At 32.8% G+C, this 27,383-nt stretch overlaps 3 protein-coding genes across 5 annotated transcripts; all 3 read left to right on the top strand.

The window, feature by feature from the left end:
* Positions 1–330: 330 nt before the first annotated feature.
* On the top strand, positions 331–8,576 carry LOC132274055 (lipid droplet phospholipase 1-like). Of its 2 annotated transcripts, XM_059775204.1 has the most exons (10): positions 332–679; positions 4,860–4,927; positions 5,884–5,954; positions 6,116–6,406; positions 7,143–7,303; positions 7,402–7,457; positions 7,604–7,656; positions 7,729–7,861; positions 8,048–8,134; positions 8,366–8,576. In XM_059775204.1, the coding sequence occupies exons 1-10, from the start codon at positions 432–434 to the stop codon at positions 8,389–8,391; spliced, it is 1,194 nt and encodes a 397-aa protein (XP_059631187.1). In that variant the 5' UTR covers positions 332–431; the 3' UTR covers positions 8,392–8,576. The 2 variants fall into 2 exon arrangements, with proteins under 2 accessions (XP_059631186.1, XP_059631187.1); XM_059775203.1 differs by lacking the exon at positions 8,366–8,576 and having other exon boundaries at positions 331–679; positions 8,048–8,341.
* Positions 8,577–9,620: 1,044 nt separating this feature from the next.
* LOC132274056 (lipid droplet phospholipase 1-like) lies at positions 9,621–16,944 on the top strand. Of its 2 annotated transcripts, XM_059775205.1 has the most exons (10): positions 9,642–10,130; positions 11,340–11,407; positions 12,608–12,678; positions 12,848–13,117; positions 14,121–14,281; positions 14,389–14,444; positions 14,655–14,707; positions 14,780–14,909; positions 15,571–15,668; positions 16,446–16,944. In XM_059775205.1, exons 1-10 carry the CDS (start codon positions 9,937–9,939, stop codon positions 16,515–16,517), a joined length of 1,173 nt encoding a protein of 390 aa, XP_059631188.1. In that variant the 5' UTR covers positions 9,642–9,936; the 3' UTR covers positions 16,518–16,944. The 2 variants fall into 2 exon arrangements, with proteins under 2 accessions (XP_059631189.1, XP_059631188.1); XM_059775206.1 differs by lacking the exon at positions 15,571–15,668 and having other exon boundaries at positions 9,621–10,130.
* A 1,257-nt stretch (positions 16,945–18,201) lies between these two features.
* LOC132273305 (EPIDERMAL PATTERNING FACTOR-like protein 2) lies at positions 18,202–20,096 on the top strand. Its single transcript, XM_059774292.1, has 3 exons — positions 18,202–19,256; positions 19,358–19,392; positions 19,548–20,096. The coding sequence occupies exons 1-3, from the start codon at positions 19,148–19,150 to the stop codon at positions 19,818–19,820; spliced, it is 417 nt and encodes a 138-aa protein (XP_059630275.1). The 5' UTR covers positions 18,202–19,147; the 3' UTR covers positions 19,821–20,096.
* The last annotated feature ends 7,287 nt before the right edge of the window (positions 20,097–27,383 follow it).

The following is a 27,383-nucleotide window of genomic DNA, read 5'->3' on the forward strand; positions in this document are numbered from 1 at the left end:
AACAAAGATGACAATTTAAAAATGAAAGTAAGGACACGGGTGAACAGCAATGGTGGGTACAAAGAATTTCGGATCGTTGCTTCTTTCTAGAAAGTAAGAAAAATAAACAGAGCCTCTCTTCAAACTTCCTCGAGCCGCAAAATTCCAAATTTAACCCTCATCTGATTGATATACTCCGTACATAATCACCACATATTTAAGTCACACTCAGTAATATTGTCCAAAATCAAGGTGCTTTATGTCAATTCAATCCAAACGCATTATCTCCCTTTGAACAATCATACTAAACATATTCAACCCACAGTACCGTCGTACAGGCTTTGGTGGGACCGCCGGCCCAATTTGTTGACAGTCAACCTCCTCCTTATTCATCAATATCTCTCCTCTCTCTCTCTATATAGATACATTTGTGTGCATATATATATATATATATGTTCATGGATTCTACGGAGTTGCAGAGTTCAAATACTGTTGAAGAAATGAGAGAGAAGAAATCGGAGATGGATCTAGCTAAGAATAAAAAGAGATATTCGTATATGCCGAAATTTGGATGTTTAAGGGCGGACTTTGAGTACCCGACGGTAGAGAGATCGGACGGTGATGATATGGAGTCCGGTTGTACAGAAAAGGATCGGTCTCCGACACACCTGGTTATTATGGTCAACGGCATCTTTGGGAGGTTGGTAGTTAGTACACTAGTAGTATATGCTCTGATTCATATATATATTGATGAATTATTGGAATATGGGTTTAAAATGGTTACTTGGGTTTGTGGAGTTCATATGATACTCAAGTTCAAAATGATGCATAAACTTGATTTGTTTTGCTTGCTTGTTGTGTAAATTTTTTATTATTATTTTTATTTTTGGTAAGGAATTTTAGTAATTATATTGAAGAGAATGGGAAAGACAGAGAAATAAATTGAGTGCTACTAATCAGATTAAGGCTAATGCATCATTTGAAGTGGAATTGCAATAATTATTAGTATATTATACCATGATGCATACTCAGATTGGTCGTTGCCCCCACTAGAATTTTTAGTTATTTATATTTTTTATAAGCTTTATATATATATATATATATATAGATATATAGATATAATTCTTAAATTGCACCGCTGAACTTTTAGAAAATTCACAAAAGGTCTTTTAAAAAGTCAAAATTAAAAAATTCTCCTCATTTTCTAACTTATTTGTCCAACAAAGATTTCAAAATTTAAAATAACCCATCTCTTTTTCTCCTTCAGTGAATCCCACAACATTTTTAAGCATCAAAATTCAATAAGACCACCTCCTTTTCACCAAAAAAAAAAAAAAATGGTTCAAATTTTCCTATCACATTATTGTCAATGGTTGCCCCATTGAAGTAAATTTCTGGCTCTGCAACTGTCTATACTTATCATTATTAGTAGATTTTACCCTGTGTTGCAAAATTAAACAGAAAATACATAAAAGAAATCATATTTTACTTGGTTCACCTAAAGAATAAGGGCTACGTCCAAAGGCTGCAGGGATTTCACTATGATGATAAAAAATAGCAGCGGATACAGAGAGTTCAGAATGAATAAATACTCTAGCACTAGGGCAACATAACAAGTGCGAAAATTACGAAAATACCCTCCAAAAAAAATTCGGGTCGGGGTAACACCCCCCCCCCCCCCCCCCCCCCCAACACTTTCAGGCAAAGGGGTTGCGACCCCCCGCTAACTCACCGCGAAGTTGGATCCGCAGAGTTAAGCCTTGATGGACAATATCTATCAGACTCCACACTACCCATCACTCTGCATGTCTATATAGACTTGAATTGTTTACTTATTGAACATACTTGTGTCGTTTGATAACTCAATTCAGCATTTAGTTCTACACTATTAAGTATTAGACCAATTAAGTGCATTTGATAACGCAAATAGAATATCACTTAAAATGCTTTGCTTAAAATGGATAAAATTTTAACCGATAGTGACTTTAGTCATTGAATGTTGAGCACTTGAAAATCAAAAGATGTTAAAAAAAAAAAAAAAAAAAAATCAATTTTTATTGCCAATTCATCACTTATAATTTCAATTCGTAAAATTTTATGTACTTATCTTTCAATTTATCAAACAGCATTGACATTGCAATTTTATGTAATTCTATAGAAGAGAATGGAAAAGGCAGAAATAAGTGAGTGCTACTAATCAAATTAAAGCTAATGCATCATTTGAAGTAGAATAGCAATCGTTATTAATAGATGCCACTATGACGCTAACTCAGATTGGTCTATGAATGTGCGTGTTTTAATCATTATTAATCATTGTTGTGCAGGAATTTCCTTCAGTGGGGTTAATATTTAATAGCAATAATATATATATATATATATATATATATATTTATATATATAATTTTTACCAAAACAATATATGTAATTCATAATATTTCTATTCAATACATTTACAATGATTTTTCACATTATTCATTATTGTTTCAAAATTTAATTCATTGAATTAAATATACTAAAAAAATTCATATTCAATGAATCAAGAATAAGATATGAAAAAGAAAATAACACAGTTACCTAATTGGTCTAATATATCACATATGTAGGAAAAATAAAAATAAAAAACCATGATAACCAAATCTAACCTTATAAGATATAACCAGATAATTCAATCAATCAGAAAATTTGATAGAGTTGAATAAGTGATTTCATTGATTTAGGTTGCAAATTAAAAAATAAAATAAAAAATAAAAAATTCTAAGTTTTATTTAGAGAATAATAATTAATAATACAATTACAAAAACTAATTTTTGAAAGAACAACAAGTCCTAAAATAATTTTGATAGTAATAACTAATAATTTTTCTAATTAAAATTATAATATCAAATAATAATTGTAAAATTTAAATGATAAAAAATATATATTAGATTACCTGTCTGCCGCACTGCATTGAGTCTCTATCTAGGTAACTCTGCTTGCTTTGTTTGGATTGTGGAAAATGTTTGAAGACTGAAGATGTAATATAGAATATCTTGATGAAATGTTTTTTTTTTTTTTTTTGGAAAGTAGAGAAGAATATAATATTTTGGGAAAGTGGAAAAAAATATCATAATTTCTGGAAAAATATAAATTGATAGATAACCCTGAATGAGCTTTTGGTTATATATATATATATATATATACACACGCACACACACACATGCATTGTCAAATTTTAGAGGGGACAATTATACAAATATAAAAATCTCTCCATATAAAATTTTAAAAAATTAAAGGTTCAGCGGGGGCAATTGTCCCCACTCGTCCCTCTGTGGCTACACCACTGTTGTTGTGTGTGTTTTAATTTTTCCCTTATGTGATCTTAGAAATAATGAGAGAGAATAAATATGATATTGTATTGATGTGTGAAATATAATAATACATAAGGGTTTATATAGGAGACGACATGTGTGGAGAGCAAGTAAACCTAAACCCTATATGGTAAACATATACATGATAACAATATATTATAAAATATATTCTAATAATACATGGTAACAATATATTCTATAATATATTCTAACAGCCCCTCAAAGCAAGGTGGGTTATATTACGCCATCTTGAGTTTGAAGATAATCCTTTAACCTTGATGTAGCTGACTTGGCACCGATACTAACGTGGTTGATGACATGACAACTGAAGTGGCAGGGGACTTGGTACTACTGCTGGCACCTCTATTGCGTGGCAATTGAGGTGGTAGGTAACGTGGCACAATTACTGGCAATATTGCAGAATGTGTCTGACGTTGCACCAATGCTAACATGTCAAGTGACGTAGCGTGGATCTGTGAAGATCTTAGAGGTAGGTGCGGAGCATGAATAGGTTGACGTTGCCATCCCTAGTGGTAACTACTATAAACTGATGGGTGATGAATTTGTGAAGATTCACTACGTTGAAGGCGCGTGTGAGTGCATGATGACTACTGATGGTGCGTGATGGCGTGATGACAGAACTGATTCGACACGTTGTAGTGCGGGATTACCGCTGGTGCGCGTGAAAGCGCATGGAATAGTAGGATTACCACTTGAGCAACGCATGGTGGCGCTGTGATGGAAATGATCCGACACGTTAAGGAGCGGGATTACCGCTGGTGCACGTGAAGGCGCATGGAAGAATGGGATTATCACTTGAGGCTTCCCTATACGGGGCATCCCTAAGCGGGGCCTCTCTAGATGAGACATCTCGTTGGGTTTCCGAAAGGAAGACTTAGACAACGAGGCTTCCTTGGACGGGGCATATGGATATCTTGGAGTGCGGAGCGTGAGTTTGTTGGTTGACCGCCTCCCACAAAGATGGGGCTAATGATTTCATCCCTGGCGGTGACTACGATGAGATCAAAAGGCTCTGATACCATGTTAGAAATAATGAGAGAGAATAGATATGATATTGTATTGATGGGTGAAATATAAGAAGACATAGGGGTTTATGTAGGAGATGACATGGGGTTTATGTAGGAGACGACATGTGTGGAAAGTAAGTAAACATAAACTCTATATGGTAAACCTATACATGGTAACAACATATTATAGAATATATTCTAATAATACATTGTAACAATATATTCTAAAAAAAAGTCTAACATGTGATATTTTAGTTTATGAATGTGAAAACAATTACATGATGGCATGCTATGTTATTTGACCTCCTGTGTTAGTCTATAATCCATCGGTTTAAATTCTGTTATAAACACAAGTACTTTTCAGCCTGAGTAATCAAAGCATTTAGAGTTATAATGGATTGGCATGCTTGAGGCCTTCAATTAATTGTTAAAATGTCCCATTATTTCATTTTCCCACCATGTGCATGCGTGAATTTTTTCGGTTTCCTTCGTTTTATGCATTCAGTGCTCAGGATTGGAGATTTGCTGCACAGCAGTTCTTGAAGAGGTATCCTCAAGACGTTATCGTACACCGTGAGTCTTTTTATCCCTGCAACATCTGGGAAACTGTGGATATCTGCCACGAAATTTATTGTTTTTGTTTTAGTTTTTTTCATAGAGTTATTTTCTGTGATCATTGTACTTTTCGATTTCCATTATTTCTTTGTTATTCAAGTATCACCTCTCAAACTATATCTATCCATGGTCTCAAAAGACTCAAACTAGGTCTAACCTCATGATAGAACTGTTTAACATACCCTCGCCATTGATTTAGACAGATTATCTTTGAATAATTGCTTTAAGTTCTTGAGGTTTAAGAGCATTTTAGCATCGTAGAAATTCCCTAGACAATCTTTCTTAGAAATCCATAAGAAAGAAACTAATAGTATACGTCTTACTATTGTTCTACCATTGAGAATTCACAACAATTTTGAGTGCATATACAGGCCTAAGAAATCCTTGAACGTTAGCTATACCTTTGTACCTACCATATATTTAGCCATGTCAACGAGTACCACAGTCTGACTACAATCAGTGAATTCATATCTAACCAGACTTGTGACTATGTTGGGCAAATTTAGATCCCATGGATCACCTGAATCATGGTCCACAGAGGATCAGATAGTTGAGAGTTGATGTTCCCGTCTTTATCAGAAAAGGGGTTTTTGTTTTTTTTTCTTAAAGAGCCACTGACAGCTACTTCTTCTGTGTTCTGCATAAATACTTGAGGAATTATATATATGATATCCGCACATTTTTTTATCTCAATTATGCATGAGCAACTGGTTCCCATAAGGACAACAAAATTCCTTCTATCATGTAATGTAGGACCTACAAACTTGCAACAAGAACTATTTCCCCTTTGAAAATGGTATTAAATTTCTTTAAAGATCTTGAATTTTTCTTGATTGCATTATTTGTCTGTTATTCACTGGTTTTACTGGATTTTGTTATAAATGTAAATTGCATTTAATTAATATTATCTCCAGGCAGTGAATGCAATTCTTCAATGTTAACAATTGACGGTGTTGATGTAATGGGAAAGAGACTAGCGGACGAGGTGCGTAATAGCTGTTTTTTTTCTAATGCCTCATGGTTATTGGTCGTCCATCTGGTTTCATTTGTTTATTTCATTTATAAATAGAGTTGTTAGTATGACGCTTTAATTTGTTGGAATTGACACTCCAAGGAAGAAAATTAAACAAGTCTTGCTTCTTTCAGGTGATATCCGTTATAACCGGTTATCCAAATCTTCAGAAAATTTCTTTTATAGGTCACTCACTTGGTGGCCTTGTAGCAAGATATGCTATTGCTAAGCTTTATGATCAAGATATCCAAGGGAAAGCTTCTCAAGGGAATGTAGAATGTAGAAGTAATGAATCTAATGATCCATGCTCGGAAGAGAAACTTATAGACTCAGAAGGGAAACTTATAGACAAAATTGCTGGACTGGTACCCATGAATTTCATAACTGTGGCAACACCACACCTCGGTTCAAGGGGACATAAGCAGGTATCTTCTGTAATCCGTTTCTATATTCAAATGAAGTATACATTGCATTTTGACAACAAAACCAAGCGTGTTGAAATTTAAAGAAGTCCTCTCGTATAAAAACAGAAGTCATCTTGAATGAAATTCACAAGGATGTAGACATACATGTAGTTATAACTCATTTCTGTTCTTTCTGAGGACTGATTTAAACTGTGTGACCTTGATTGAGCTAAGTGGAAGAAATTTTTGCAACTCTCCGATTTTGTAAATCTATCATGCATCACCTAAAGAAGAATTTTCGTGGAGCAAATAATCACCTCGGAGAAAGAAGATGAAACAGTTAAAGGTATTAGTTGGCTATGATTTTATTACAATTCTGATTATGAATAGTCTGTTAGAGATTGACGAGATGATATGATCATTCTTTGATTTAGAGGATTCTGTGATACTCTGTTTGATTGCAACGTTATGAGGAATTTGTAAACATTGGACTTTAGTGTAGATCACTTTCCCTTGTGGGATCTGAGCAATATATGCCTGAGGAAAAAAAATACAAGAACTATTGGTTTTATTAGTTTGAAAACCCTCCGCAGTTCTCACATGAAAATTTAAGCTTACATATCATTGTTCTACACTAGTGGTGATTCTTCTTTAGAAGACCATATTTAAGCTTACATAATGTGATTTCATTCTCACATGATGCTCTGCAGAGTTGTGGTTAAGAGCACGAATAACATATGTATTAGCTATTGTCCAGGTCCCTGTGTGTTGCGGTTTTTACACTATGGAGAAGGTAGCATCTCGGGCCTCATGGCTTCTTGCAAGAACCGGGAAACATTTATTTTTGACAGATGGTGATAAGAGAAAACCACCTCTTCTACTTCAGATGGTCAATGACACTGATGATCTTAAATTTATGTGAGCCCTATCTTTATTTGAAAACATATAAAAATATCATGCCCCCTGTGAATGCAAATCATTTCAAACATGCCTTCACGCCCGTGCTCTTTCTGCAGTTCTGCTTTAAAGTCGTTCAAGCGTCGCGTTGCCTATGCAAATGCAAATTTTGATCGTATCCTCTATAATGTTGATATTTTTTGTTATAGAATTAGAGGTTTTTTAATTAAAATATTGTGGACGTATATACAATGTTCGGACCAAATCTTCATATCTTGTTACACCTACTTGTTTACATATGAAGGACTTGACACTTAAAAGATATTGTGGGATGGAGTACATCATCGATACGGCGCCGAAGTGAGCTTCCAAAGGTAATTTTAAAGCTTTTAGTGAACTATTGAATTGTATCTGCAATGACTCACGTTATATTTTTCATTTTGCAGCGTCAACGTCTTTCAAGAAATGACAAATATCCACATATTGTAAATGAGGAGCTAGCAATAACTGCGAATCCTCAACAAGAACTCTCTTTGGAGATCATCAAAGTCAATGGTTACAAGACAATTGACATGGAAGGTTAGTTTAGTGATCATCTGTTCGAACTGATTACCACACTTCTGTTTGTATCGTTTGCATCTTAGTGCACGTACATTCCCAGACTGTTGGCTTAAAAAAAATTTGCAGGAAAAAGATAAAATCTTTATTTAACCTTTCCGGCTCCTCGGAAATTATTCACTCTCATTCATTGTACACAAATTGTAGAGGCAATGATCAGAAGTCTTACAAAATTGAGCTGGGAACGCGTTGATGTTAGCTTCCGTGGAAGCAAACAAAGATTTTTCGCGCATGGTACGATCCAGGCAAGTAGCTGCTTTTGCTTAAAGTCCCATAATATGTAGATGACGTGAATTTCTTTTCATACATTTGGGAAGCCAAATTTGTTGCCTGTTTTTTTGGGGCTAGAAGTACGATATTGCTTGGGAATTAGGGTTTATAAACGACTGTGTTGTGCTGGTGTTGAATGATGAATGTTACGTATAATGGATGGTAGTGACATTTTCTTTTGCTGTGTGTGTTCAGGTAAATACCTACTGCGTCAATTCTGATGGAGCCGATGTGATACAACACATGATGGACAATTTTCTCTTATAGAAGTCTATAATTTACATTCACTCACACGATTGTGTTTCTTGTACCATAAAATTATGTAAATCATTCATTCTAAATATGAAAAATGTAAAAATAGCTTCAGAAATAATGAGGAGATCTAGTTAGTGATCCACTTTCAGAATGTTGTGTGTGTTTGTGTTTGTGTTTGTGTGTGAGAGAGAGAGTTCCACTGCCCACCTAGAGGAGTAATTTAGACCTGTTGGAGGCTGCTGCCGCGCCAATAATCTGTTTGACAACTTCTCACTTCTGAGACTCATATCCTTGTGTAACAAATTTTACCGAACTTTTTTATGTTTTGGAATAAATTACTTCATATGAAATAAAAATGTAAAACCAAAACGGTTGCCGATAACTCTAGAAATACTTATACTAACTACCAAACATTCGGCTGCTAATAATTTTTAAAAATATATATTTTTGTAGGTAATAACATATTAATATCTGTAATTTGAAAAGGGTTTAAAATAGAAGATTGAAAATTTTGGGGATTAATTAGATTTTAAACATAGAATTAATCCAGTGGCTTACTAAAATTTGATAGGACTAATTGATCTTTAAAAGAGAAAAGTGATACTTATTCTATTGTTAAATAGTATAAATGCAACGATATGGGCATTGTGTTGAACACCAAAAATAAAATAAAAAATAATAATTTATAAGCTCACACACTTTTTCCAAACAACAGAAATAATTAGAGGAAAGTGTTGTTTGATAAAACTGAAAATTAAGTAATGAAAATTTTAAGAATTAAATTTTATTTGTTGATATTTATAAATAATAATTAAAAAATAAATATTTGATGTCGTGTCATTTAAAGTTTTATATTATTTTAAGTGTCACTTACTATTTTTAATTATATTTAAATTACGTTATCAAACATGTTGGAACTCCACTAACATATTCTATTTGTTTTCACCAGACATTAACATTTTAACATTACTAAGTATATAAACACATTTTACGTTATCAAATGTGTTGGACCCTCAATTATCACATTTTGAATATGAACAATAATGACAATTTAAAAATGAAAAAGAAATAACAATGACACAGAGGTGAACAAGAAGTTGGTCCAAAGAATTTCTTATCGTTGTTTCATTCTAAAAAGGGAGGAATAACAAAACATAACCGTCTCTTCAAACTTCCTGTGCCCCAAAATCCCAAATTTAGCCCTCATCTGATTGCTATGCATAACTACACATGCATCAAAAATCAAGGTCCGTTATGTCAATTCAATCCAACCTCATAGCTCCGTTGAAATCATACCAATATATACACATATATGCACACACAGTTCCGTCCTACCGGCTTCGGTGGGACCGCCGGCCCTATTTGTTAACCATCAACCTCCTTATTCATCAATCTCTATGTCATGGATGTGTATATATATATATATATATATATATTATACACACATAATATGTTCTGCGGAGTTGTAGAGTTCAGGGACTGTTAAAGAGGTGGGAGGGGAAATATCGGAGATGAATTCGGCTAAGAATAGGAAGAAGAGGTCTTTTTCGTACATGCCGAAATTTGGGTGCTTCAGTTCGGACTATGATAAACCGACGGTCGAGAGATCGGACGGTGCTGGGAATTTCGATATGGAGTCCGGTTGTACCGGAAAGGATCGGTCGCCGACTCACCTGGTGATTATGGTCAACGGCATCATTGGGAGGTTAGTAAAGTACTACTGCATGCCCTGATTATGTTAATGATTTGAATTCATATATATATTTATATATTTCTAAAATGGGTTACTTGGGTTTGTGGAGATTATACCAAATTAAGTAATGCTGTTGATTTGTGTATTAAAGCCTTGAATTTATTTGTATCTTTGATTGCATAGACTCGAATTGTTTGCTCGTTCTGTTTGGTAACTCAATTCACTTAACAACACTTAAAATTCAAAAATATATTAGAGAAAATCAATTTTTATTATCAGTTAAAAAATTTCAGTTCAGTTTTTAAAATTTTACAGTATTTAATTTTCAATTTTATTAAATAGTACCTAGTTATTGTCATTGCAATCTTTGTAATTATATATAGAAGAGAATGTAAATGATGGAGAAATTAGTGAGTGCTACGATTCAGGTTAAAGTTAATGCATCATTTGAAGTGGAATTGCAATCATAAATAGTAGATTGTACTATGATGCTAACTTAGATTGGTCTATAGTTGTGCGTGTGTTTTAAAGTATATTTCCCTTCTGTGATATTTTAGTTTATGAATGAGAAAGCAATAACTCCTATTGGAGTGCATGATGGCATGCTATGTTATTTGACCTCCTTTATTAGTCTACAATCTATTGGTTTAAAAAAAAGTTTCAGACTTTTTCCCGCAGTTTATCTGTATTAAGATAAGCATCGAGAACTATGAATAGGATTCTTACTGGATATGGAATTTAGAGGAGGGTAATAAAAGGAGAAGATCATTGCACAATAATAGCTCAGCTAGTTCTCAGAAATAAATTGAGAACTTGTCAAATTCAATGATCACAACATTTTGGATTAATATACAGGGCTGAAAGCAACTCTCCAATTATAATAATATCATTACATAATTTACTTTAGAAATTTATAACCATGTCTATTTAAAATGTTACCTCAGTCCCACTCTAAATTAATGCATGTGGTATACAACATATGTTTCCCCATAGTATCACAACAATTCACGGTCGTTGTCATGTTGTTGAACAATCTCTACTGGACTACTTAAGATACAAAGTTGTTTGCCACAAGTTCTTTTTGGATTGAGTAATCAAAGCATTTTGATTTAATATGAATTGGCATGCTTGTGGCCTTTCGTTACTTATTGATTGTTCGAGGTTAGTTTTTCACTTCGTGCACGTGTGAATTGTTTCGGTTTCCTTTTTGTATGCATTCAGTGCTCAGAATTGGAGATTTGCTGCAAAGCAATTCTTGAAGAGGTATCCTCAAGACATTATCGTTCACTGTGAGTTTTTAATTCCTGCACCTTCCTGTCCCTGTGCATATCTGTCATGAAATGTATTGCTTTTATTTTGTTTTCTTTTTAAAGTAATTTTCTGTGCTCGTTGTACTTTTCCATTACCATTATTTATTTGCTATTGAAATATCACCTTTCCCAAACTATCTATCCTTGGTCTCAAAGACTAAAACTAGGTCTAACCTCAAGATAGGCCTCTTTAACATACCTTCACCATTGAATTTACCAAAGTGGCACATCTAGAAAAGAAGAGACAACTAGGTTGAACAAAATCCACTACAACAGTAGATAGTGATTATCTTTGAATAATTGCTTAAAATTCTGTCAGGTGTATGTGCATTTTAGCAACGTAAAAATTCCTAGACAACCTTTCTTAGAAAGCCATAGGAAAGAAACTAATAGCATACTATTGTTCCATCTATTGCAAAATAAAACAATCTTGACTGCAGTAGTATTAATAATTGCGATCCTTATATACGGGCCTATGTCACAGGCCACATAAAACTCCTCCATATACGGGCCTGAGAAATTTTTGAACATTAGCTACCTTGGTACCTACCATATATTTAGCTATGTCAACGAGTTCCACAGTCTCACTCTTCAATACTCAACGACTTGAATTCATATCTAACCACTCTTATCACTTAGTTGGCCAAATCTAGATCCCATGGATCACCTGAACCATGATCCATGGAGGATCAGATAGGTGAGAAGAGTCTTAAAACTTTCTAAGAATTTATTCTCGATGTTCCCTTTTTTATTAGGAAAGGAGGTTTTTTTTTTTTTTTTTTGGTTAAAGAGCCACTGATAGTTACTTCTTCTGTGTTCTGCAGAAATACTTGAGTCATTATATATAAGATATTGGCATCTTTTTTTATCTCAATAACGCATGAGCAACTGGTTCCCATATCTGATCTAAAATCCTCCTGTTTGTGGTATCTTAATTTGTGACAGTGTATCGGCCATTTTGGTTTCTAAGTATCATCACATAAGGACAACAAAATCATTTTCCTTCTATCATATAATGTAGGACCTACAAACTTACAATAGGAACTATTGCCCCTTTGGAAATGGGTATTACAATTCTTTAAAGCTTTTGAATTTTTCTTGACTGCATTCTTTGGTTTCACTAGTGTTACTGGATTTTGTTATAAATGTGAATTGTATTTATCAGTATGTTATCTTCAGGCAGTGAGTGTAATTCTTCAATGTTAACATTTGACGGTGTTGATGTAATGGGAAAGAGACTAGCGGACGAGGTGCGTAAGGGTTCCATTATCAACAACTCGCTGTTTTTCTTCTCCTAATGCCTCATTGTTATTTGTCTTTGATTTGGTTTCATTTGTCTTTGAGTTGTTAGTATGACTCTTCAATTTGTTGGAATTGGCACTCCAAGCTAGAAAATTAAATAAGTATTGATTCTTTCAGGTGATATCTGTTATAACCCGTTATCTAGATCTTCAGAAAATATCTTTTATAGCTCACTCACTTGGTGGCCTCATAGCAAGATATGCTATTGCTAAGCTTTATGGTCAAGATATCCAAAGGAAACCTTCTCAAGGAAATGGAGAATGTGGAAGTGATAAATCTAATCATCCATGCTCGGAAGAGAAATTTAAAGGCAAAATTGCTGGACTGGAACCCATGAATTTCATAACCGTGGCAACACCACACCTTGGTTCAAGGGGACATAAGCAGGTGATTTATCATCTTCTGTAATCCTTTTCGTATTCTAACGAAGTAAACCGTGTGTATATCATGAGAGAGTTTTTACTTCAAAGCTTTTTGACAACAAAACCATTTGTTAGTTGAAATTTAAAGAAGTCCTCTCATATAAAGAGTCAAGCCATCTTGAATGAAATTTCACAAGGATGTAGATGTACATTTAGTTATTTATTAAACTCATTTCTGGACTTCCAGTGGATTGATTTAAACTGTGTGACCTTGATTGAGCTAAGTGGAAGAATTTTTTGCAACTTTTTACCTCCCAGTGTTTTTTAATCAACAAAATTACCTCCATCATATGTCAACTAAAGAGGAATTTTTGTGGAGCAAACAATCACCTCAGAGAAAGAAGATAAAACAGTTGAAAGTATTAGCTGGTTATGATTCTCTTACATTTATGATGGTGAATAGTCTGTTAGAGATTGATGAGGTAATATAATTATTCTTTGGTTCAGAGGACTCTATGGTGTTCCTTTTGATTGCAACATTACCAGAAATAAATCTGCATGGTCTCCACTTCAAACTGTAAACATTGACTTTCATGTAGATCACTTTCCCTTGTGGGATCTGAGCAATATATGCCTGAGGAAAAGATACGGCCACTGTTGGTTTTATTGGTTTGAAAAGCCTCTTTTGCTCTGTATCTGTACCATGCAGTTTTTACATGAATATATGAGCTTATATTATCATTGTTCTATATTTGTGGTGATTTTCTTCAGCAGGCCTAATTTTTTTTTTTTTTCCGTACTAAATCATTTACTGCCTTATCCTGTATTCGATAACTTTACTCAAGTACTTTTTAATGTTAAAGAATGTAATGTGGTTTCATTCTACATGATGGGTATCCGCAGAGTTGTGATTAAGAGCATGAAGAAAATATGTATTAGCTATTTACTTTGACTTGCTTCTTACACCACCATTATGGTGCTTCGTACATTTCCGTTTTTGTATCATCATGAGTTTTATGCTTGTCCAGGTCCCAATGTTTTGTGGCTTTTACACTGTGGAGAAGGTAGCATCTCGGACATCATGGCTTTTTTCAAGAACTGGGAAACATTTATTTTTGACAGATTGTGATAAGGAAAAATCCCCTCTTCTAGTTCAGATGGTCAATGACTATGAAGATCTTAAATTTATGTGAGTCTTTATGAAATATATTAAATTTAAATTTGGAAACATATAAAATGCACTGTGTGTATGTAGATGACTTCGAACATGCCTTCACGCCTGTGTTTTCTCTACAGGTCTGCTTTACAGTCATTCAGGCGTCGTGTTGCCTATGCAAATGCCAAATTTGATCGTATCCTCTATGATATTTGTTTCTTATAGAATGGATATTAATATTCTAATAAAAATATTGAGGTCATATAGATGATGTTTGGACCTAATCTTCAAAAGCATAGACAAAAGATGAGAATTTGAGTTAATTGCCAGATCTGACCATATATGCATATTGACCCTATAATCTTGTTACGCCGTCTTGTTTACATGAAGGACTTGACGCTTAAAGATCTTGTGGGATGGAGTACATCATCGATCCGGCGCCGAAATGAGCTCCCAAAGGTAATTATAAAGCTTTTATTGAACTTTTAAATTGTATCTGCAATGATTATCATTATATTTTTCATTTTCCAGCGTCAACATCTTTCAAAAAATGACAAATATCCACATATTGTAAATGAGGAAGCAGCAAAAACTGTGGATTCTGAAGAAGAATTCTCTTTGGAGACCAAAGTCGATGGATATAAGACAATTGACATGGAAGGTTAGTTTATTTGTTATATCTTCGAACTGATTACTACAGTTATTATTTGGACAAAGCTGTTATATTTTTTAAATTGTTTGCACCTTAGTGCACTTGTGTTCATAGACTGTTGGCATATTTGTAGGGAAAGAGTTTTTTTTTTTTCCTTCCCGTTCACAAGAGAAAGAGCTGTGTTGTTTCAGAGCTAAAATTTAAGGGGAACCATGGTTTTTCCTTTTTAACAAACTAGTAGAAATAAAGACTACCCTTCATCAATAGGGACATGCTTCATATCATTACGTATTTTAGGATTTGCAAGATACTGAGGGTAGATTGTTGCTTGCATGTATAGGTTGCTTAGGGATCGGCAGGAATAAATTGGTCTAACATGCATTGTACTCTATTAGGGAAATTTTGGAAATTTTTAAGTGTGTAGGAGATAGTGAGAGAGAACTTTTGGCAATACATGCATGGAGCTTATGAAAATATGCTTTAAAACAATTTATTCCTGTTATATCTATAAATTTGTTCTTTTATATGGTTTAAGTCCCATGATTGTCAAAACTTTAAGATGAAATTATTATTATATCATTCCAGCTTCTTAGATATAGATAAAATCTTTATTTAACCATTCGAGCTCCTCAGAAATTATTCATTTTCATTCATTGTACACAAATTGTAGAGACAATGATCAGAGGTCTTACAAAGGTGAGCTGGGAACGGGTTGATGTTAGCTTCCGTGGTAGCAAACAAAGATTTTTTGCGCACAATACGATCCAGGCAAGTAGCTGCTTTTGCTTAAAGTCGTCCCATAATGGATAACATGAAGTTCTTTTCCTACATTTGGAAAAGCTTAATTGGGTGCCTTTGTTATTACCCTTCTAATGCAAACTGATTCCATTCTGTTAGCTCTGCATACAGATTTCTTTTTGGGAAAATTATCACCGAGTCCTACTTTTCCCACTAAATGACTACTTTTGAAAACCTCTTTCATTCAAGTTCCAAAACACTATATCTTCCATTTAAATTCTTAGTAAATCTGAGTAAAATTTTGTAATTATAGCTTATTTTGACTGGACTCACAATCTTCCCAGTAGAGAACCTTCTTTGAAAGACGGGCATATGGCACTATCTGATTCATGGTCCGGGCACAAATTGAAATTTTGATATATAATCTAAATCTTGTATATATAATCTAGTTTTAGTTGATTAATGAATATTGCATTATGAGTTTAAAAATATTAATTAATTTAATTTAAATTCAATTGAAAAAAAAAACTTGTCTAGAATTTAGTCAATTTACGACTTTAATGCTCTAAAAGTTAAATATTTTATAAAAGCTGCTTTTGCTTAAACTCCCATAATATAGACAACATGAATTTAGTTTCATTCACTTGGAAATCCAAATTTGTTTCCTTTTTATCTTCGCTAGAAGTACGAAATTGCTTGGGAATTAGGGTTTAGGGTTTATAAAGGACTGTCTTGTGCTGGTGTTGCATGATGAATGTTACAAATAAATGAATGGTAGTGACATGTTCTTTTGTTATGTGTGTTCAGGTAAAAACCTACTGCATCAATTCTGATGGAGCCGATGTGATACAACACGTGATCGACAATTTTCTCTTGTAGAAGTCCATAATTGTGTATCTTTGTACACCAATAAGCCAATAGTCTAGCGGTGTCAGGCTCTTACTTCCCAAAAAGAGGTCAAGGATTTGAACTTTGGTGGACTTACGTGTGTTATAGTAACAATTAATAAATAAAAATTGTGCATCTTGTACCATCAAATTATGTAAATTATTCCTTCTAAATATGAAAATGTAAAAGAAGGCTTGAGAAATAATGAGGAGATCTAGTTAGTGATCAACTTCAGCATGTTGAGTGTGTGTGTGTGTGTGTGTGGGTGTGTGTGTGAGAGAGAGAGAGAGAGTGTGTGTTACACTGCCTGCCCACCAGGAGGAGTAAATAGATCTGTGGGAGGGCTGGCTGAATCAATAATGTATGGACAACTTCTGAGAGTATCCTTGTGCAATAAATTTTACCAAACATTATTTTATCTCGAAATAAATTACAGCACAACAAAAACATGTTTTTGTTTCCAAACACATCGTTGAGATTTTGTGGATTGTGTTGCTGCTTCCATTCACAACCTTCCCCTGATTTTGTCATTAAAAATGTACTTACCATCATCAAATTCAGGAAGATGCAGTTTCCACACGGTTAACTACACTCTTTTTTAATAGCTTGTCATCCACAAGTACAAAACTGCTCTCAAATATATTCTTTATTGGAATATATATATATATATATATATATGGATACACTGTTGATGGAAAGAGATGTTGGCGTGTTAAACTGGAACTGCTCGAATTACCCAAATCAAAAGCAACTGCCCTAGTGCCCTAACCCTAAAATATAGGTACCTACACTCTCATATACTATATGTACACAAACCACTAGTGTTTGAAGGATCATCTCCTCCTCTTATTGTCCGGTGTAACAATTTCTTTCTTTCTTTTTCTTTTTTATTTCAGTAATGCAATAAGTTTAAATGAAAGACGTAACAGTAACAAATACATAAAGTGTTGAATTATTGATTTTAATGATATTATAACGTTGCAACAGATAGGTATGTTATATGGAGTTATGTAACTCTATGATTTAATATAGGACATTTTTAAGAATCTCTTCTACAGCAGAGAAATTATGAGGGTTCGAACTTAAGCATTTGTGATTATGTGTGAGTATTCAATTATATATATATATATATATATATATTGTTCATAGTGTTGGGTGATGAAGGCGTTCCATGTAGATTTGAAAAATCCAAATTAGTGTCTAAGTGAAAATTCAAGCTAGACCAGGAACCCTTCGTAATCGAAGGTTGAGAGAAGGAAAGCAGTTGCTCAATACCTTTAACTAGTTCAAGGTTCGGTAGTAGTTATTTATGATTCTTGGTCTCTTGTCCTTAATTCCGATCCCGAGAGTAACCTCACTTTCTCCAGTGAGCTAAAGAGACCTCCTCCTGACTGGTGGGACGTCAGGAAGTGGCCCGAGGCAATCTACGCCTCCATTTAGAAAGAGTAATGATGATTTTGTCCTACAATTCCTTTCAGCGCATTTAATGCACCGGTCGACTTCTACTTTACCGAGCTTTGTTTGCAAGTACTAAGCATCCTCTCACCTTGATATGGGCCTCGAGACAAGAACGGGGGGTTGGGGGGGTCAACTTCTACCTCCCGTCCACTATCTCTCAGATTCCCATACCTCAGGGAGAAAGGGGAGGGGCTCCAAGTTTTTGCCTTCTTTAACCTCGCGCTCCCTTAGTTCCCATGTTCCTCGAGTTTTCCCATGACGGGTGGCTCAAGGGGAATAGTTATACCGAATGACCCTTGGGCCCCTTTCTCGAATACTGCGGGAAATGAGGGACCTCCAGGTTATGACAGGACCCATTCGACTGGAGCGGGGCACCTCCATGACAGGAGAGTGAAGGATAGTGATCCCCTCCTCTTGTGCGCTCAGTGCTCATACATACAGCCTTAGCATCTCGAGACTTTTAGGGTTTCCAGAGTAATGTCAGATGGGGCCCAACATCCCAATATGGTTCACTCGGTACTGACCGAACCTGTGGCGTCCTCTGTGGCAATCACCATCCACACACACACACATATATATGTATGTATGTATATAATTACATGCCAAAATTAAAAAGAAATGCACAGGCCCCCAACCAGAGTAGGGAATACATATACACAAATGAGGGGGACAAAGTGAGTGAAAACCAAACTTCGTGAGGCAGTGACATATTGTGGTGAAGGCCATTTAATATCATCTAATGTCAAGTCTCTAACTGTTTGTGTATTTTACATGTTCTGTTTATTTTCCTTGTGTTTTCAGTCACTTAAAACCAGGGCTATAAACACTTGCTTTTTTAGGCTCAGAAAACGAGGATGACGTATTTTCCCATTAAAGACATCCTTAAAGTTTCTTTCTTCAAATCCTTTGCAGCACTCATTTAGCCTTTCCCAAGTTCCTATCACTCAAACAGAAATATTCAGATTCATTCATATTTCAGATATATATATATATATATATAGTGATGATCTCTTGAGCCTTATAGACTGAACCCTCTTCCAGCTTGCAGCCTTGCTCACTTTCAAGATTTTATTCTCTCTCTCTCACACACACATACACACAGTGACACACACACACATTTACTAACTAGCTCCAAGGTCCTCTGTTTCTCTATCAAATTTCAAATGGGCTGTCTTCATACCTGCATATGTTGCCAAAGAAGAAGACATCTAATAATTTCTTTGCTGTTTCTCTTGGTTTCAAGCTTGACCCTTGTCAGATTCATGGCCGAAGGTAACTCTCTGATCACTCTCAAAAGTTTAAACAAATTAAATAGCTTTGAATTTCTGTTTCACGTATATACCAATTAATTGAAGTGTGTGTACTAATTGTAGGTAGAACAATTTCCAAGCTGGTTGAGTCTCACCAGGTAAGAGAGACAGTATTATTTAATTCTAAATCTTGTTTGACAGAGTATCATTTTTCTATGTGACATACTTACATATGTTGTTAATATCTATATATATATGTGTGTGTGTGTGTGTGTGTGTGTGTGTGTGTGTGTGTGTGTATGTATATGTACAGATGGGTAGGGAAGAGAGAGTGGTGGTGATGAGAAGTTTGATAGGGTCAAGTCCTCCAAGATGTGAGAGGAAGTGCAGTTCTTGTGGTCACTGTGAGGCAATTCAAGTCCCTGTTGTTCCCCAATTCAATGGCCACAACATGATGATTATGAGTAATGGTCTCCATTTGGTCGCTACAGTCCCAACCATTGAATATGCAAGAGGTGATTATATCTCCAACTACAAGCCCATGTGTTGGAAGTGTAAATGTGGAGAACTACTTTTCAATCCTTAGATGATTGAAATGGACAAAAAGTAGTCCTTTAATTCCCACAGTAAATCAGCATTTTCAACTGTCAATATATCATATCATATATATATATGTGTGTGTGTGTGTACATGTGGCTTCAATGTAATTCAGTGAATATATTATTCTCTGTATCATTCACACCCTTCTTCTCTTTTAGTCTAGCTATCAAAGTAGTTTGTAGCATATATAATTTTGTTTATAAACTAAGTTGTTGTTGTATGATAAAATTGAAAATTTTATATTAACGTCTGTTTTTTTTAAGTTTGAAAAAATTACACAGATAAATCCTCCAGTGTTTTTTGTTTTGATCTTTCTTGATATTTGGGGCGGATGCTTAACAATGCCTCTTTTAACACTTTTTTACTGACGAATTTATTAAATAATCTTTTTAATAATAAGTTTACCCTTTTTCTTGTATGAAAATCATATCATTACTTGTTCAAATTTTAAGAGATCAGTGTAATTTATTTTAATTTTTAAGTGATATTTAATTTGTATGATTAAAAGCTTTTAATTGGCTAAACACCATCTAAATTAATTAAGTCATATCCCATTCAATTTTTTCTTTTTCTTTTTTTTTTTTATCAAATACAAATGAGAGATTGTGAGGGGTAACAAACTAAGAATTTATCTTTTCAAGGAAAAGTTTGACAAGAAGTTGAAACAGAGAGCAGAGCATGGGAGTGTTTGTTTTATGTTTCATCGTTTTCTGTGGGATTAATGTGATGGGAATGTGACGACATGGTTGGGGGTGTATTTTTAATGATATATATATATATATATATATGTATGTATGTATGTAGGGGTATGAGTGTCTGGTGGTACAATTATCAACCATGGTCATGTCAGGGGCAATTCTGGTTTCGTATCTTACAAGATTTTTATTTATGCATCAGAAAAATGACTCCTCGAAGAGATAAACACAACAGGGAAAGGCCCACCACCCATTTCTGATTTTGGGTCCATGTATTTACTAGTTTTCATTCTTTTGATTATTCAATTTCTAGTGTTTTATTCTCCCCCAATATGAATTATTGTACATCTTCTAAAAATAAAACCAACTTACAAACATCACTGATTAAGATTGTTAGAATCAGAATTCTACGTTAAATCAATAAGGGATTCATAGGATCAGAATTTTAGTATCGGATCAAGAATTGTAAAATTTTATGAAACTATTAGAAAAATAATTCAAACTAACTTTTTAAATCAAACATTTTCAATATAAATAGAGAATAAGACTAAATAATCAATTCAGACACTCCAACAAAATTAATTAACATTAAAAGTACTAAAACACGTGACAAATATTAAATATCAATTTCTTGATTTGAACAAAAAATCAGCATAACAATCATGCAAAAATATAAAGAATAAATTAAAGTAAATCCTATGATAAAGAGAAAAGTACAATTTATTTGCCTAATTGTTTGAGCAATTTAGTTAAAAGTTTACTTTTTATTAATAAAAAAAAAAGAATAAAATAGAGATAGCAAGAACAACGGAAAAAAAAAATGAAGTCTTTCTTTATTTTTGTTTCAAAATTGATAAAGAATAAGTGGAAAAATAGAATTATTTATATTCATTGTACTTAAAAAAGAAAGAAGAAAAGAGAAATTAAGAAGAATTTTAAATAAAAAAAAAAATTAGAGGAAATTTTGAAAATTTTAAACGGTACTTTTGAAATTCAGAGATCGTCTCTACATTTTACATTCGTTTCTTTATTTTTTATTTTTTATTTTTTATTTTTAATGTAATTAGACTAAAGAGTTGGACTTTATATTTTAAATTATTAAATTTATTAGTCCAAAATTAATTGTAGGCCAAATAAATTTGGAAGAAGAACAAAATAACACGTTTTAGTGTAATCGGTAAGATTGTAAGATTCTATAAAATTTTACGATCCAACTCCCGATTCCATAGATCCTAATGAGATTTTACTTCTCAAAATTTTACATGAGATCGAAATCAAAATTTTAACAACTATGCCACCGATCACTTCTCTCTCCGAACAAATATAAAGCTGATACTACAACAGAATGCCCTAAAAATGGACCGGCTGAGAGATATCAGTGAGAGAGAGAGGATAGAAAGAAAAAGACATGGAAATCCAAATATATATATATAAGCATATGGGTAGTTTACTAATTTATGATAATAATGTGAGGGCATTTCAATAAATTAAATAGGTTGGTTAGCGCATTTGACAATTCGTCACTGAGAAGGGAGGTCCGTCACGTCCGTATAAGTTAGTTTTCTTTATAGAAAAGGCCGAGTAATTTTTCAAAACATAAGAAATGTCCCACTAATGACAAACCATATAGGATGTACATTTAATTGACCCCATCTTTTTTTATGTCTCAAAATTAGTTCCCAATTGAATATCCTTAATTTTTTTATTACTTCATAAGTTTACTTTAAGTGGGTAATTTTATAATTTATAGGAACAATGCATTAAATGTTATTTTCCTCGTAAGTTAAAATTTCAAAGAGGGACAACAATTTTGCCTTCTCTTTTAGCACATCAAAAAGCTTTACCAACTGGATTACTACTGGATAATGTCTAATTACAAAGACGTTGATAACCTTATAATACAACAAATTACAAGAAGTGTCATTTTTATTACAAAAATGCCCCTTGAATATTACAAGAGGACCAACGCCATGAAAAATAAAATAAAAAAGACCCATTAATCAAAAGTATCTCGCAGTCTTAATCTAACGACCTGAAGTTAGATAAATGGAACTTCCAAGCTATAAAATTTCTAAACAGTAAGGCTCTTTTGTTAGATGGAAATTGTAAGAAAATAAAAGGAAAAAAAAAAAATTTGAACACTTTAAAAGTTTGCTTAATTTTTAGGAAAAATAATTTTACATAACTATTTAAATTTCTCATTAAATTTTCCTACCAAAAAAAAAAAAAAAAAAAAAAAAAAAAAAAAAAAAAAAAAAGATTGATTTCTTGAAAAAAATTTATGAACTTGCAATAGAACCCCTTTTATGATAAATTTCGTACTATTCAAATCATAAAATAGTAATTTTTTATAGTCTTTTTTGAAAAACTTTCTGATTAAACAAATAAATGATGAAAATTTTATTTCTTTTTCATTCATTTCACTCTCTTTCACTTTTATATTTTATTATTAATTTCTATCAAACCAAAAAGAGTCTAAGAAAAAAGAAAATAGATCTAATAACCGAAAACCAAGAAATTTTATAAAATATTATTTTATTAATAATTTCTGAAAACTATTATTTAAAAAATAAATATTTTTAGAAAAATATATTTTATTGTCTTCTGAATTCTGAAAACTATTTTCTCAATAACAAACCAAACCCAAGTATTTAAGGAATTAATTAAAGAAAAATAAATGAACCCCTTAAAATCGAGCACGTCGCTAATTGTATATAAGCATATATATACATATATATATATATATATTTCAAGGCAAGAAGTGTAACCATATAGATCATATGTAAGTATAATACACATATTACATACAGGGTCTCTTCGATTCCCAAGTACGAAGATGCCACTGATTTATTCAAAAAAGCTGCCAATTCCTTCATACTCGTCAAATCATGTAATTACTCACATTCTCATCCATCGATTATCCTTTTCTGTGAATTGTTTTCATTCAATCAAAAAAAAATTATTTGATTTAGGACATAATTGATAGTCTTCTCTGATGAAGATCTGTGAAGGGGAGAGGAGAGAGTGGTGGAGGTGGCAGTGATGGAAATTGGAAGTGGAGGCGGTAGACGGCGGCAAGGAGAGAAAAAGACGAGGGATTAGAGAGAGGAATTTTATGTAAAGGGTTTTTAAGTCATTTCACTTTAAATATTTTTTATATTAGATATGTGTGTGTTGTGTTTTTCATTCTTTTGCTAGTTATATATTGATTTTAAATTCACTTAATTTTTTTGCTAAATTTTTTATTTGTTCTTCTTCATTGTCTTGCTCTGTTCTCTGTTTTTGCTTCGTACTGTAATCTAATTTTTATCAATCCACGATAAATCTTACCTATTTTTTTACCAAAGAACCGACTTGTAGCCTGTTTTTTAATAAATTCCTCTTATCTAATTTTTTATCAAAGAATCACCTCAACAATCTAAAGGGGTAAATAAATTAATATTTAGACCAAAATGCCTTTTTATTTAAATCTCAATTCTCCTGAACTTCAAAAATTCATATATCACAAATCGTACATTTAAAAATTGTAAATAATATATTCACGGAAAGCTTATGAAATAAAAATTTCAGAAATATAAGATTTGTATCTACTCCAAGAATTTTATTTTTCAGAATTATTCATTTACATATGGAGCCGAATATATAAAAACTTTAGCCTCAACAGAGATCGATGACATGAGATATCATATTTTGTGCCAAAATATTTTCATTCTTTTATAAACTCACCATTTAAAAAATAAATAAAAATGAATATTTGGTCTCTATTGGGGCTAATTTTTTAATATGTTATGCTCCATATGAAAATAAATAATTCTGAAAATTTTCTTGCAAACAACCCGAGTATTTTATAAAAAATAAAATAAAATAAGATTGTTGCAGTAGATTTTTAAATTGTCTATTTCTCTTTGGTTATGAAATTTTGTTAAACAAATGTTATATTTCTAAAATCTTTATTTTATAAGCTTTCCGTGCATATATTATTTGCAATATTTGGATGTACGGTGTGTGAGATATGAATTTTTGAAGTTCGATAAAATTAAAATTTAAATAAAAGAGTATTTTTGTCCAAATATCAACTCTTTTACCCTTTAGATAGTTGAGGGAGATTCTTTGATAAAAAATTAGATAAGGTAAATTTATTGAAAAGGGCTACAAGTCAAGGGGGTTCTTTGAATTTACTTTCCCAAAAAAATTCCATATTAAATAGGGGTGACAAACGGGCAAGTTTAGGCTGGTCATAAATTTAAGGATGAACCATTAATTCATTAATGACTTGTTTGGTGCGGGTCATTAGCGGGTCCTAATGCCCGATTTTTTATTATTATTTTATTTTTAAAAATTTATAGTTGCTCTCAATCATATGAAAACTCGGAAAATGCTTATGATGCTAATTTTATTCATGGCCTGGCTAATTTTACAATAATATTATTTAATATGAAGTCACCATATTTGATAATACCAACCTTATTAAGGAAGTTGTATAATTGTTTTTATAAAAAATTAAAAGGACAAAATTGTCTAATTAAAAAAAATTACCTAAATTATTCAACCTTATTCATAACGTAGTTTTAAAAGTTTAAAATTCTAACTTAATTCAAACTAGATTTGGTAACAAATTTTTTTTTTTATTTTTTATTATACAGGGGTTAGTTTCTCAATAATTCTATATTATTTATTTTTTATTGTCCAGTGTTACTAATTCTATATTAGTACTAGTCTTAGAATTTAGATAAAACAAATTTTCTAATATTTTTTAAAGTAATATGGAGTATCTCCATCTAGTTTCTGGATCATCAATATTGTCTCTTGTTCATCACTTCTTCTTTCTTTATAGTTACAAATTTTTGTCACAGTTAAAATTTTTGTCACACTCCTAACTGACGAACCTTTTTGTAACCACAGCAAGTCTACACCCCCTGCTCCTCCTCCAAGCTCTGTACTCACCATCATTCCTAGCTCTACACTCACCTTTAGAAGCCATTTGCTTACAAATGAGGTATCTACTTGTTATATAGGCATCTGGATACTATGAATACTAAAACTTTTCTACATCTTTCCACCCATATACAGTCTTTATAAAACTCTCCACTTTTCTAAAATATTTCCTAATATACAAAATTTCTGCAAGCTTTCTAATTTGCTAGACTACTCTATACAAGTACGAAAGACCCTAAAATCCACCTCTCCACGTGTATCATTACAATGCCAGCAGAATCTTCAATGAACGATAGCGTGTGCACATGCAGGGTTGCAAAAAGAATTAATAGAACTGGAGAACCGAGCCAGTGCCTCGGTTCTGGTTCCTCACCGGTCCGATTCTGGCTCCAAAAAAGTTTTGGTAGGGAGTTCCAGACCCTTTGAACCGAACCGATAATATATATATATATATATATATATATATATATTATTCTTTTAATTATATAATTACTAATATAATTAGTTGGGCCGTGCAAGTGATTTTTTTTATTTATTTTTTATTAAACATACATCCGTAATTAATTAATAAGAACATGACAATTACTCAAAGTATATAATATAATTGTATAAACAGTGACAAGCGAATTATTAGTAATGCCCAGATTGATACAGTACTAATCTACCATCAAAACAACCTTGTCCCATGACAATAGGGGTGGCAAAATGGTTCATGACCCACTAAGAGCATTTTTAATGCAAAATGCTATGTTTCTATGTCAAATTTATATTTTGAGAGGTGCTACAGTGTCAAAATATTATATTTTTGTAATTCTGCTTCAATGGTGCATTTTATCTAAAATGTGACTTTTTAACACAACAATCATTCCATGTTTCGAGAGTCCATTGGAGTGTCTTATTGTCATTTTAGTAACTTTTGACAATTTCAAAATATGATGCCTTTTGAGAGAACCCATTGGAGTACTTATTTTCATCCATTTGCTATGTTTTGAGTTTGAGAGACCATTTGAGAGCGGTTATTTTTGAGAATATATTTGATAATCTCAAAATATGAGAGGTCTTTTGAGAGACCATTGAAGTGTTTTATTTTCATCCACCTGCTATATTTTGAGTTTGAGAGCCCGTTTGAGAGGCTATTGGAGATACTCTAACCCGTCCATATCCACCCACTTTAAAATAGATATGGGTGAATCATTTTAAATATGAGTCAAAATGGGTGACCCATATTCAACCCATTTTTATAGAGGAGTTAAATAGGTTGAATACAGGTCACTCATTTGACCCAAATTTCACCCATTATGTAAGGGATATTTTCACAATCTCTATTTGACTCAAATTCACCTTTCTTTCTAAAATTCTCTTACACAATCCCAAATTCTCTCTCTCTCTCTCTCACTATCTCTATAAAATTTTGTCTTTAAGATTATGGACTCCTCGTGTATGTAATACTACGGTTCAAAAGAAACCTACGTTTGCATCTGTATTTCAAAATGTTTAACAGATTATTTCATATAATATATATAGATATATAAAATATCTTACCTTCATACATGTCTAGTCACAAAATAAAATAATATAAATTTAATGAATTTTCAAAATAAATTAGAGGATTTCCAATTATCCATACATATTTTTGTAAGTTTTTATCCATCTAAAATAAAATAAAAAATAAAAAATAAAAAAAAAATTATAATAATGAGATTATCCAAAATAATCTCTTTCTTTGTTTTTTTCCTTCCTAAAACGGGGTGATGAGTCATGACAGGTTAACTCGACCCATTTTCACACAACTCATATTTAAACGGGGTTATGAGTCATGACGGGTTAACTCGACCCATTTTCACACAACCCATATTTAACTCGCCCATATTCAACCCTGTCCAAACCCGACTCAATTCGCTTGTTTGCCACCCCTAATT

Source organism: Cornus florida, unplaced genomic scaffold, assembly GCF_030987335.1.
Source record: "Cornus florida cultivar Cherokee Brave unplaced genomic scaffold, ASM3098733v1 CherokeeBrave_3.0.0_Hap2_Chr09, whole genome shotgun sequence".
NCBI lineage: Eukaryota > Viridiplantae > Streptophyta > Magnoliopsida > Cornales > Cornaceae > Cornus > Cornus florida.

Coding starts and splice junctions, on each gene's coding strand:
- LOC132274056 (XM_059775205.1), top strand. CDS start 9,937: ATGAATTCGGCTAAGAATAGGAAGAAGAGGTCTTTTTCGTACATGCCG. Junction 10,131..11,339: donor GTCAACGGCATCATTGGGAG/GTTAGTAAAGTA, acceptor GTATGCATTCAG/TGCTCAGAATTGGAGATTTG. Junction 14,445..14,654: donor TGCAAATGCCAAATTTGATC/GTATCCTCTATG, acceptor TGACGCTTAAAG/ATCTTGTGGGATGGAGTACA.
- LOC132274055 (XM_059775203.1), top strand. CDS start 432: ATGTTCATGGATTCTACGGAGTTGCAGAGTTCAAATACTGTTGAAGAA. Junction 7,458..7,603: donor TGCAAATGCAAATTTTGATC/GTATCCTCTATA, acceptor GACACTTAAAAG/ATATTGTGGGATGGAGTACA. Junction 7,657..7,728: donor GCCGAAGTGAGCTTCCAAAG/GTAATTTTAAAG, acceptor TTCATTTTGCAG/CGTCAACGTCTTTCAAGAAA.
- LOC132273305 (XM_059774292.1), top strand. CDS start 19,148: ATGGGCTGTCTTCATACCTGCATATGTTGCCAAAGAAGAAGACATCTA. Junction 19,257..19,357: donor TGTCAGATTCATGGCCGAAG/GTAACTCTCTGA, acceptor TACTAATTGTAG/GTAGAACAATTTCCAAGCTG. Junction 19,393..19,547: donor AGCTGGTTGAGTCTCACCAG/GTAAGAGAGACA, acceptor GTATATGTACAG/ATGGGTAGGGAAGAGAGAGT.